The sequence below is a fragment of the Macadamia integrifolia genome, chromosome 3, assembly GCF_013358625.1.
Source record: "Macadamia integrifolia cultivar HAES 741 chromosome 3, SCU_Mint_v3, whole genome shotgun sequence".
In the NCBI taxonomy this organism is placed as follows: Eukaryota; Viridiplantae; Streptophyta; class Magnoliopsida; order Proteales; family Proteaceae; genus Macadamia; species Macadamia integrifolia.
Window position 1 is genome coordinate 33,912,096 of NC_056559.1, and position 13,636 is coordinate 33,925,731.

Consider the following 13,636-nt stretch of genomic DNA (forward strand, 5'->3'; position numbering starts at 1 on the left):
AGTGAGAGAGAGTCACCAGAGCTACTGTTGCAGTTTTACCAGAGCAATGGAGACATTTCAGCAAGAGAGAGTTGGAGACCAGATTCACTGGAGCCATGGAGTAGTTTGAGCGAGAGAGAGAGAGGCAGAAGGGGAGTCGTTTGAGAGAGAGAGAGAGAGGCAGATTTCACAGGCAATATAACGTCGTTTGAGCGAGAGAGAGGCAGAGAGAGAACATGAGGCACCGTCTTCAAATGTCGAGGGAAAACTGTCGGGGTTTGGGTTAAAAATCGGTCCTCATCGTTTTTTAGAAACGAACTTGTTTCTTCGTTTATGTTTCTTAAACCAGAAATAGATAAAAATTGCTTTTTTTGTTTCTGTAATTAGGTGAAACAGAACATATTTGTCAAACGCTTTTTATTCAATTTATACCGTTTCTTGCCACAGAAACCTCAGAAACGTGTTTCTTAAAACATTATCAAAAGGGCCCTTGGAGTCTATCCACCGGTGATTTAGTGTGATAATGTGGGTCCACGTACGTGACAACTAACTTAGTATTTCACTCCCAAGTCCTCGCTAAACACATAGAAATCGATTTTCATTTTGTCAAAGAGATGGCGACTTCTCATCAGCTGGTTGCTCACTATATCCCAACACTCGATCAGGTGACCAATATCTTCACGAATGGCCTCTCTTTTGCGGTTTGCTTTTCTTCGTAGCAAGCTTATTGTTGGCTCACCCCCTGCTACGTTTGGGGAGGGGGGGGGAGGGGATGATAAGAAAAAACCTCTTTAGCGTGCACAGTTGCCATGGCTTTTCGTGGGCCAGTTCTCTCGCATTAGGAAGAATAGTAGGTATAGTGAATTCAAACTAGAAACTTCTGCAACATCTAATCTATTCCATGATCGATATTCTACTTTAAAGCCCTTTCTCTAAAAAAAAATAAAAAATGCTTAAGCTCTTTTTTATGTTTTTTCAAAAGATAGAGGAAAACGGACTGATTTGTCCACCAACAAAGCCTCGTTGCCTTGCATTTCACACCTCCTGTTGAGTCCTGTAGAACTTTCTGGAAGACTTCTTTTAGGTATGCTAATTTTCTGCAAGACCAATACACTCCAATGTTATTATATCTCTTGTGTTTTCACAAGATTGTTTTGCATGATTTACAAATTTTTGTCCCTTTTACTAATGAAGGTCTGAAATATTTTTCTTGGAATTCAATCAAAGGGTCAGATCTTGCAAGTGAAAAGATTTTCTTTTCACCATAGAGTAAAATAAACCTAGGTCTTGTTCATTAACAAGAAAAGATTCCTGCCTGGTCATGCGTCTCTATGTGTAGTAGACACAAGGATAGCAAAAAGATCACCTTGACCCCCTTGTAGGATTCCTATGCGCCTCCTTTGTTGGTCCCCGCATTGACGAAGAAGTACCATAGTACAAAGGACGAGCTAAGGGTGTCAATCGTTATGGTTTCAGTTTGGTGCATGAGATGGAATGGAGAAACCAAAACTGTACTGTACGAGAACTCGAATGCAATTTCAATATAGAAGCCGTACTGACTCCAATTACTTAGAAGTACCATTTGTGCAAAAACCCTAGTCATTGGGTAGTTAAAGATTCCATATTTCACCTTTCATCGTGTCATACTACAACTTATTAAAGCGGGGGCTGGGTAGATAGATTTACCCAAGAGTGGTTAGTTGGGTTATTGGGCAGCGAAGGTGGGGCAATTTAAATTGAGAAAAGTGGGTATCAACCAACTAAGCTTCACTTCAAGAAGCAATAAAAGGGTAAAGTTATAGTGCAATTACTAACCATTTGGTTGTTGGGTAATTGGGTTTGTTAAACCAGAGGGACTAGCATATGAATCTATTTGTTGTGGATTTGACACTAGATGTGGATGCTTCGAGAGATACCCAATAGTTATAACTTATAACATCAATACATGGAATAGTACTATTCATCTGGGCTGCTATGTTAGGGAATGGTGACCCATTCAAAGCCTTCCAAAATACCTTTCCATTCTTTATAACCAACTAATTCTTTCTTTTTTCCTCTCATTTTGATTTCAATCTTCCCTGTGGTTGTGTGGTTCAATGGCTCTGCTTTTCTTGAGAGAGACAGACCCATGCACCTTTGTCTTGGTTTTCTAGAACCACCAATGTGGCTTGCATTGGCATAGGCCAAGTAAATTTTTGCATGCTTTGTGTTTGTTAAAATGTCAAAATGAGCAAAGCATTGCATTGGAGGTTTTGATTTTCGTATCGTTTGTAGAAAGTAAATCTTTAGATGGTTTTACTAATAAGGTATTCATGAAATCCCACCAGACGGCTTTGAGATTACTTCAAAGGGATCACAAAAAGTGAAAGACAGATTGAGAGATAAATAGCGTGGTGGAACAATAAGCAGAATTGAGACATAAAAGGAAATACTTGTAATCATGACCCATGAGACTATATCACTAACTCCAAATCATTCCATATTTGGTTATTAAATTTCACTTTACTTTGCATTCAAAACCCTTTACTATAAAATATAAAAATGTATCATTACTAAATATGGTAAAAAAATTTAAGTAATTGGCACATAGGATCACATGGGGTAATGATTACAAACAGTTTCTTTTTTAAATTTAAAAATTTCATTTTCCTTTCCTTTAAATTTCCTTTACCAAACATAGCCAACAAAAATATGGGTGTTATGAAACCCAAGAATTTTCCATTCCAGATACCAAAGGAATGACATTCTTTCTTTTTGTGGAACCTGCCCTCCTGAGAATGAACTCATACTTGCTCTTTTCTATGTTAACAAAAATAAAGCTGAAGAAGACAAAGGTGGTGTCAGAGAATCCATAATCTTGTACAATCCTTCAAGGAATGATTTGTCAATTACTGTAACATGCATTAACAGCTGTGATAAGATTGCAGCCGTTGGTCACTATGGTAATTATATTTCAGTAATTTGAACAGATGATTAAGTGACAGTTCTAATTACTCAACAGGTGACATAAAATTGTATTTTATACTAGCCATGGATCTTCCCCTAACTAGTTGATCATTTTTCTGACATAATGTAAGGTTTTCCTGCAGCTTCAACCAGATAGCAAAAGATGGAAGTGATAAAAGAAGAAGAAAAATTGGAGCAGAGGATTTCAACCAGGCAACCCCTATTCTAACAAATTCAGTTACATCAAATCAAAATGAGCCAAAGTTTTTGTAATACCTTTTTCACTTCATATTCTAACTTTCTCCTCTATGTTTGTTCCCTCTATCATTTTTCCTATGTTTACTGTTACCTTTATTTCTCCTTTCTAAGCTTTTTCCATGTTGCCTTCCATTTCTTTTTCTTTTAGTTTTTGGTTTCCTCTTCCCTAACTATCAGGCTGCACCTTGCTGCCTTTCTTTTTGGCTACCAGGCATTGCACGAGATATATCTAATATATACTTTTACTACTCCCTGTGCAATGCACAGGTTTTACTTTTCTATCCCTGTTCTACGGAAAGAGGCCGATTCCCTTCATACAAACCTATTGTGTCTTCTTTCACCCTGCAGCATTCAACATTAGAGACAGTTAATGTCTCACTTCCCCTCAACATTACAACAGGTTTTCCAGAAGACTGCCTTGAATGATATTTCTGTGGACTTTTTCCTTGCTCTTCATCTGGCTGCAGATTCTGGTGGTGGATGGGAATTGGTGCCGCTTCTGAGACAACTTTTGTTATGCAACAAATTTTTTCAGATGTATGTGCAGACTCAACACCTGTTTCTATTGATCCTTCTATTCTCAAGGGTGATGATGCATCAGCAAGCTCTGCATTGCAGAAGGTTATGTTTCAATTCTCAAGCACAATTAAAAGGAAAAAAGGAGCACCAAATGAAAAAGGAAAACTTGCCTGAGAGTTTGGCATCTGTAGCTTTTTTCTCATACAAGCTCTTTTTAAGCCATGTTGTACCAGGAAACACCATCAAGTTGATATTTTTTAGTTGTTCCCGATCTTTATCTTCCAAGGGTTCAAAGCCAAACCCTAAAGTCCATGTATCAACTAAATTTGGAATTGCAGCTAATACCAGTTTTTCAACCTTGAAAGACTTCAACATCTACCATCACATAAGCAAACAACAATTGAATAATAAGTTAAACAGTTCCTAGAGAAAATGCACTTAAGAAAGCCATAGCAAATGAATCTGATGGGGATGGAGTATGAAAATGGTGTCATGCAAATATACAATCATGAAAATGGTGTCATGCAAATATACAATCATTACCAAACAGTTAATGAACAACATGCGGTACGTCCTCATTGTATTCTAGTATACCAACAAATTAGTATTCAAACCCCAGGAAGAGCGGGGATAATGGACAATCAGCCAGTAGGGATTATTTGTATGAGACTGCCAGCTATCTCGCTGATCAGGTGGCTTGGGGGGGGAGGGGTAGGGATTATTTTTACCTGGGGCAATACCATATCGATAATTCATTTTTGGCGGGCTGTGTGCCTCAGCTTTTTGTTGTTGTATTTTTTCTTACTTAGCACCTTGGCTATTTTTTAGCGATAAAATTTCATTAGGTGGGAGTGGGGGTTGTGTCATGGATTTGAAGTAGTGGTACCCATTCAAAACAGGAATTTATCACAAGGATGTGAGTTAAGGAGATGTGGATAAGGTATAATTGCAAGCCCTCATTAGCCAAAACTTAATGGCCAAGGCTTAACCCACCTACTGAATGAGAATGTCAGACCTGAGGCTCACTTGACATAGAACCAAGCTCCTAAGCAGCGGAAGCTCAGGCATCACGTCAATATAACCACCCAAGCTAATAGATTTATACCTTGGATCATCTTCTAGAATGGTCCAAACAGAGAGTTTAGAATCAAAATACCTCTTCAATAGCATTTAAAAGGCTCCTACACATTCCTTGCCGACGGTATGCACTGCAAGTGGCAATAAGAGGCATTTCTGCAACTTCCACTCCATGCATCCTACACAAAATGCAAAATTTGATTCGGTATTCTCTGGATAAGTTAATTTAATCAAGGTCTCAAAGAATAGCCAGGGAAATAACAACAACAACAACAACAACAAAAACAACAACAACAAGAACAACTCAGCCTTTTCCCAACTAAATGGGGTCGGCTACAAGGATCCGAGAGAGGGTAAAATAAAAGAAAAAGAAAGAAACAAGAAAAGGATCGAAAAAGAGAAGAGACCAGGCAACACCACAGGAACATCCCACCTATAACACCTATAAGCGATCAGCCACATGAATCTTTTCCCTCCAAACAGCTCTATTAGCTGTCACACTAGAGCCAAGACCCAGCTTCTGCATGTCTTTCCTTATAACATCATCTATGGTCATTTTAGGCCAGCCCCTAGCCTTATTATAATACATGTAAGTAATACATGCATTCTCTGAGATATTAGATCAAGAATTCCATCTAAAATAACCAAAATGATTATCAAGACAAAACATTACCGAGGTGCAAACACTATAGGGGATTGATGGGATGAATACAAAGCAATTTTTCTTCAAATTCTCAGTATAAGAAAGTAACATGTTGACTTAGTGAACAGCCCTAGAGAATATGATAACATTATTATCTAATATTTTACCAACATCTCTGTAATGTTTATTTAAAATGATTTCAACAGGGACCAAAAGAGAAAAGGAACAGAGAAGACATCCAGATTATTTAATAGTAAAGTTTCAAAACAATAAGCATCCATACATAGCCTATAAATCTCCAGAAAGAGAAAAACATCTAGAAAGTTTATTTTCTTTCATTTCCTATATTTTAGCTTCTAGAATCACCTTTTCTGGGGGATATTTCATCTATTATGTCAAATGATTTAAAACCTGGCCAGATGAAAGCAGAGCAGAGCTCTTCGGTGATCTGATGTGAAAATCAGATCGTGAAGTTTAAACTTTAAAGGAGAAGATTGGTAAGCCATCTGTTGAACCTACGAACCAGTTAATCCAGCCACCTACATGCCTGATGCAGATCAAAGCCTGAGAAGAAGAAGGCTGAAAATCAACTTCAGGATTTATTTTTTTACTGTTCATATGAACAGTAACCAATATGGGTCCCACTGCCGGCTCATAATGTGGAGAAGACTTGAAGAAGATTCTCTCTTGATTCATGGGCCCCATGGCCAAGTCACATGGAAGAGTTAGGCTAAAAGATTTTAGGAAATCTTTGATTGATGTAGTTTCCATTATCATATTTCCTTCTAATAGTAAGGAAGATATTATCTAGCTAGTTTCTAATTTTAGTTTTTACTTTTAGAAAGTAGGAATTCTAATTTATTGGGTTTCTATCTTTGTAAAAGGGAGGGATTTGATTTGATTTGTAATTAGTTTCCAAATAGGATAATATCTTGTTGTAACAGGATTCCTTTCCTTTTCATGGAAGAAAGGACCCAATTTTGTAATCAATTTAAAGTTTACAAATAAAAGAAGGCTGACCTACAGCCCACGATTGAATGAAAAAAAAAGAGAAAGCTTCGTGCTGAAAAACTGAGATCCAATGCTGTAGGAGACAACATGGGTGAGATGCCCTAAGGAAGAGTGAGATACTCGACCCAACCTATCCCCCTTCCCCCTTTCTCTATTTTCTGTTTATCTCTCTCTACTTTATTTTCCCTGCTATCAATCAAGCCCCAACAGTTGCTGCCATTGCAAGATCTGAGAAGACAAGTCCAAGACCTGCGGCATCTCTTTTGTCCAATCTATCAACTGGCAACACTTGTGATCCTGTTTTGGAATTAATTCCTAGTCATCTAGCTGGGAATTAGTTATAATTAATGCCACTATAGGAATTTTATTTTATTTTACTATTTGGCACAGCTGACATAAATTTGGTAAAGAAGTCCAGCACACTGGTCCTAATATGTAGGACCAACCGACCAACACATCCAAACATTTATTATCTCTTGACATATTAGTCAATATTATTCCAACCCTATCAATATCTTTGGCATGGGTAAGATGATAAATAGTGATATCATTTGGTTGATTAGGGGTGTCCATTAGGGGAGGGAGAGATGAGGATTGAGCATTAGATCAAAAAGGATAGAGAATGTTGCAATGATTGAAGTGGTTGTAGAGGTTAGCGGAGGAGGAAGGGAGTTATATAGAAACAGGTTATCTGTGCAAAGTATAGGCTAGAGGAGGGAGGGTGGAAAACACGTAAAGGTTGGATGGATCTTAAAGTGAAGGGGTGTTGAAGGGTCTTAAGAAAAGATAAAAGAAGTCCAGGTAGGGGTATAGTTTGTGAAGAGAAATGACAGACAACAACTTAGAAGCTAAATTTCGGTTTGATAATTGGTGTGTGAACTGGGAAGGGACTTTAGAAAGGGATATTTGTGGATCTTTTTACCATAGCTAGAGACAAATACTATGGTGGAAAGAATGTGGAGTAAAATGAGAATTGAAGGGTATTGCTTCCAAATTTTAGAAGGAATTTGAATGATTGGAAGTTGAGAAAGTGGAGTTGATGAAAGTCCATGAATCAGCAAAGACAAGGGAGGGTGGAGATGTTGAAGGTCTTTTATTTTGCTTTTTTTTTTGTTTTTTGTTTTGTTTTGTTTTGTTTTGTTTTGTTTTTTTTTTTTTTTTTTTTTTTTTGTGGGGGGGTTTTGGAGTTATCAAGCTGACAAATCATTTTTAAAATCCTCTAAGCTTTTATTTGCAATCAGTGGGTGTTGCAAATAATTTACATGGAGGGGGCATTGTGTATATATGGAGCACCACACACACACACACACACACACACAGAGACACACACAGAGTGAGTGCTGCTTCAGGAAAGAGTTTGACGGTTGATTATCTGATTAGAAGGGGTGAAGGTTGAGTGATGTAGGTGCAGTTCTTGGACTGGCCCAAACCCATTGGGGAGCCCAGATGGAGCTGAATCAGGTCCAAATTTGGGTCTTTGGATCTAGTAAAATAAATTGGACATTTTTTCTTTATTAGTTTGTTTTATTTTTTGGAGTTAGATTACGTAGGAGTTATTTGGAGTTTCTATATTTGAGTGTGTTTAGTTTCCATATTTTAGTTTCCTTGTCTTAAAGTAGTTTCTATTTCTTTGTTGGAGTTTTACTTATTTATTGGCATGTACTCTCTCTCTCTCTCTCTCCCCTCCTTCCCCTGCGAGACCTTCCCTTCTTTCTTTTTTCCATTCCCACGCATTCCTGTTCTGTTTTGTTTCAGTCCCTCTGCCAGCTTGTTTGACTTGGTATTGGGAGAAATATGAGGTAACCCTTTCATGATATTTCAGATGGGAGATTCAGGACCATCAAGGCAATATCCCCGAGGCACCCAATTGAATTTTCCCCTTCTTGTTGGCGCTGGTTTGAAGATTTGGACAACCAGACTCCAAATCTGCTCATAGAGTGGGATCGAGTGTGTACATATCTGGGTTTAGTGGACTGTTAGTCGGAATTGAACACCATTCCCAGGCATGACAGATTTCTTGAGTTGAGATATCTTCTCTTTTGAACTCAAATACCCTTCCCTGCTGGTTCATTGGCTTGAGGTTGAAGACAACCTCATCTTCTTCCCTCACCCACGATAATTCCCCACTTAACCCATTATCTCTATTGACCTTATTACCCTTCTGATATATATATATATATATATTTTATTACAAAGTTCCTTTTCCTTCTATTACTTTCCAGAAATACCCCTTCCCAGGTAGTTGCTTATTTTATGCTATAACTCTACTCCCTATTTATGTGTTTGCCTTGGAATAAGATAAAATCACAACATTGCCTTATATCTTTGATTTGGATTTTCTAACTAATTGAGTGAACCCCTAAGTGATTTGAACCAGGTTTCAAAATGCAAATTGCATCCAATTCGAATCAAAGAAAAACCTGAACGATGGATTCAACTCTCTTACTGTAGGTCCGTCAACAAATTCAACTTACACGAGAGAAGCTTGACAAGACTCAGTAACAATGACAGAAGACTCAACAACAATGCAGGGGACATCAAGGATCAATTACTGGCCACAATTGATCGTACAGACCTTTTCTTCAACAACTTGATTTCCATCATCGAGCTAAGGGTGGACAAGCCAGAAGATGAGCCACCAATGAAGGAAGATGGATGGCACCGATGGTCACTGAAGATCAACTTGTGGAAAAGAATAAAGCAGTTGATCTTCTAATTGAACCAGTCAATTTTATATTACCAAGTTACTACTTCAACAATGAACTATATGCTGCGGATTTTATATTGTTCGATCGTGGTTTAATTGATGATTTCATACAGTCAAGGATGGATGCCAATCAGGTGATGATGATTCTCCTGTTTTACAAAATTTGAGGCAAAGTTTTTCTCAACACTGGGAGAATCAAGGCAGGTGCACTACCTTGGACCGCCCAAACTGTTGGGGAGCCAAATGGAGATGAACCGGGTCCAAACTCGGGACTTTGGATTTAGTAAAATAAATTAGATTTTTTTTTTTTTATTAGGATGGTCTTCTAATCTTTTATTTATTTGGTAGAGTTAGATTATGTAAGAGTAAGAGTTATTTGGAGTTTCTAAATTTGAATGTATGTCTTTGCTGGAGTTCTACTTATTTATTGGCATGTAATAATGGTAGCTCTTAGAATTCGAGAATGAATTGAATAATGAGTTGTTTGGTGCCTTCGTGGCCTATCTTCTTCTCCCCACTTTTCCCAGGCTCTCTCTCTCTCTCTCTCTCTCCCCCCCCCTTATGAGCCCTTCCCTTCTTTCTTGTTTCCATACCCATGTATCCCTTTTCTGTTTTGATTCAATCCCTTTGCTTGCTTCAACTTGGTATTGGGGAAATATGGTGATGTAGATCGAGCTGTCAAAAGGAGAGTTCAATGCTGGCACAATTCTGGTTCAGATCTGGTTCAGTTTCTCACATCAAACCAGCCTTATTTATCTCCAATCGGATCAGCCAACCTGCTGTTACTGTTCATGTGAACACTACCTTGGGGGTCCAATATTGACAGCTGGCTTGGGAAGATGCTGCCAGCACTTGTTAGGATATTAGATATTAGTTTCCTGTTTAGTTTACTTTAGTTAGTTTCTATTTTCTTTGTGAATTAGTTAGTTTCCTATTTTGTTTGTCAAAACAGTTTCTATTTTTGTGATTTAGGCTAGTTTCTTTTTTATGTTCAGTTGTTAGTTTCTAATTTTGTTAAGCTTGGTTAGTAGGTCAAACACAAATTAGAAAGTCTTATTTCAGTCTATTATTATTATTTTTTTTTTTTTCTATTTCTTTGTATTCAAGTTTTGTAAGGTTATTTAAAGCCCATTGATCATAATGAAGTGAAGGATTGAAGTTTATGAATTTGAGTGTTTACTCATGGCTGAGATAGCTATTACGTGAGAGGGTGAGATGCCCATTCACTAGTTCTTCCCCCTTTTCAACCCCTCCATCAAATTCTCATTCTTTTCTAATTTTCTTTCATTTGTTTGCTGTGAGAGTGTTTGAGTGATCAAAATAATCTTGTTGAAGTTCAGAAGTTCCATCAAAAGACCAATTGAAGGCCTGTAGCTGCTGTTACTGTAGAACTCCACAAAGTTTCCTAATTCATGTCGACTATATTTCTCAATTCAACCATCGGAATTGTCTCATCTTTTGAGGGTTTGTTGACCTATATAGCACCTTCATCAACTCCAAGTTTCAGCTCCATCTGAGCCACGGTTTGTGAATTCTCGAATTTCTCTCTATTCAGCCAGATTTTGATCCTGCCTAGGATTAGGATCACTTGTGATTATCGTCTTACATTATATGGGGTAACCCTTTCATGATATTTCGGATGGGAGATTCAGGACCCTCTAGGCCATATCCGAGAACACCCAATCGAATTTTCCCCTTCTCGTTGGCTTTGGTTCGAAGATTTGTATAACCAGAGTTCAAATCTGTTCATAGAGTGGGAATTGATGTGTGCGTACCTAGGTTTAGTGGACCAGCAGTCAGAATTGAACACCATTAACTGGCATGCCAGATTTCTTGAGTCGAGGTATCTTCTCTGTCAAACTCAAATACCCTTCCCTGCAGGTTCTTTGGCTTGAGGTTGAAAACAACCTTGTCTTCTTCCCTCACCCATGATAAATCCCTCATTTAACCCGTTATTTCTATTGACCATATTACCCTTCTGATTTTTGTTTATTACAAGGTCCCTTTTCCTTTTATTACTTTCAAGAAATACACCTTCCCAAGTAGTTGCATCTTTTATGTTATAACTCCACTCCCTATTTACGTGGCTGCTTTGGAATAAGATAAAATTACAGCATTGCCCTTGTTATATTTGATTTTGATTTTCTAATTCATTGGGTGGGCCGCTAAAAAGCACTCCGAGCCAGGTTTTGGAAACTGGATTGCATCATTGAGAAATGATTGTTGCCTTTGCACTCTGAAGAGGATGTTTACCACTTATTTTGTGGTTGTTAGTTTGCCTCAGATGTTTGTTTTTTTTGGGGGGGGGGTAATCTAGATAAAACACAAAAGTGTACTTATTTTAGTAGAAGCAAGCCTTGGATTAGGTTTTATACATTGTGGGCCATTGGTCTTATAGATTTTCATTGTAATGGCCACTTTAAATGGGCCTATTACATGAGTAAGTAGGAATATGGGATGTAGTTAACTAGTTTAATTAGAGTCCTTATGTTGGGTTAGTTTCCTAGTCAGTTTATATTACCTTATCAGTTCAGGATTGGTTTAGGTCTTTTATTTTTTGAGTCTTTTATATTAGTTTGTAAGGGGACCACAGCCCTGTACACGAATTTGAAGGAAGAATAAGCTTCCAGCTTATCTGGTCTGTGGATTTCAGACTGGTTCAGTGGATTTCTGAATGTTGCATCTGTGGATTCAAATGTGCTTCTTGCTGTATCCAAAAAGGCAATCAAGTGGATTCCTGATTTCTATTTTTGTCCTATCAACTGAAACAGGTCAGATAAGTTCTCATATCCTGAACATACTTTCTAATTCTGTTCATAGATCATATTATACTGCTGGATGTGTTTCTAGTTCTGAAACTTCAGATCTAAGATCAGTTAATCAGTGATAGAATCTGTTTTCAAAATCAGTTCAACCCTAACTTTGTTGGCAGTGGTTGTTACTTGGAGTCTCTTGGTGCTAGCTTCTTGTTGGTGTTGGTGCAATGGGAGGAGGGCGTGCGGAGGGTAGAGCTGCAAATAATGGAATATGTTCCCTAATTGCAATCTGCTGGAGCATGGGGAAGCAAAGAAAAGCTGGGATTGATGTTAAAGAGAGGGCGGCAGCATAGCAAAGAAAGCAACAAAGTTAATTTCCAGATGGCTATATGTTGAGCCAGTTTCTTTCTTTTTTTTGGTGGGGCGGGAGAGGGGGTGGGGTTGTAAATGCATATAGAATTTAGGTTTTTCAGGACAAACTGCAAATGGCTAAGAGATTGAGTTTTGGAAATTGTACGTTTAGTTTTGATGTAGTGGGCCCTTATAGCCTGTTCACAGTTTTTACAGAATCCTGAGTGCACAGGTTATTCTCCTCTGGCATATACATACTATAATTCTTACCTTTCTTCCATACACAATAAATAAATAAAATATATAGTTTATTCCTTTTGATTTCCATAAAAAAATGCAAGGTTAACTCATTAACTTTTCCTTGTCTTAAGGAATTTCCAAAGACGATTTATAATTACTTTCCAGTTTACTTCTTGTCAAACCTAAGAACCTTAAAAGATCAAATTTATTACAGTCAATAATTACAGGAAACTCTTCTCCAATACAGTACCTGATGGATGCTACAGATATAAGCTCATCACCCTTCTCCAATACCACAGTGTAAAAGCCTTCATAATTCAAACGTGCAAAATTTGACCTGAAGATCAAGTGGAAAACAAAATTTCACTCTGCTAGTTAAATGTCGAAGAAAAATAAACAACAGCATACGTACATACACGCATGAATACATGTACATATACATATGACTTAGAATAACACAGAAGGTAAAAAGAATAATATTATACAGTTCTACTATGATGAAGAGTAACCCTCCCCCCACCCCACCCCACCCCACCACCCCCCCCCCCAAAAAAAAAAAAATACTGATAAACATCAGTAACTTCTAACAAGGCTAATAATGAAGGTGTTTTAGTAAATACACAAGGTATACATACCAATGTGTATTACCATCCAGAAATTAGGATCAATGCAGATAAGGTACTGGTTTGACTTTACTTCTGTCAGTCTGATGAAACTCGGATAAAAAAAAAAAAGGTGGGATGGTATAAAAGAAAAGAGGACAAGACACAGCAACAAGAAAATGAAAATTCTCTCTGGAACTGATTACTTGAAATTTGAGAATAATCATTGAGAGAGATCGTAAAAAGATTTCAGAACACACTCCAGTACAAATAGATTTGCTCCAAACCAATAGATTCGATCCCTCATGTCTTAAGCTAAGTTAGGCACGAGAGCAGTTCAGTTAAACATGCCTCAGAAAAAAATTCAGGGGATTAAAGGATGGAGGCCTGGTGTCTGTCAATCTCCAGTGGCTTTGTGTAAATTGGTGCACACCAAATCCCGTCAAAGTGACTACTCGCATGGTGATCATGACCTTCAGAGACTGCAGAATTTCTGAGAGACAGAAGAAAATGAAATTGGAATCACTACTTGAAAGGGCTTATGAGG

At 37.8% G+C, this 13,636-nt stretch overlaps 1 protein-coding gene across 1 annotated transcript in view; it reads right to left on the bottom strand.

Annotated features, from left to right (window-relative positions):
* Nucleotides 1-2,817: 2,817 nt before the first annotated feature.
* Nucleotides 2,818-13,636, bottom strand: part of LOC122074090 (increased DNA methylation 1-like) — a 61,285-nt gene continuing 50,466 nt past the window's right edge. The window contains exons 6-9 of the mRNA XM_042638917.1: nt 12,738-12,824; nt 4,859-4,958; nt 3,873-4,077; nt 2,818-3,790 (exon numbers count right to left, since the gene is read on the bottom strand). Coding sequence (XP_042494851.1) covers nt 3,462-3,790; nt 3,873-4,077; nt 4,859-4,958; nt 12,738-12,824 — 721 coding nt within the window. The 3' untranslated portion in view covers nt 2,818-3,461. The remainder of the gene's footprint in view (nt 3,791-3,872; nt 4,078-4,858; nt 4,959-12,737; nt 12,825-13,636) is intronic.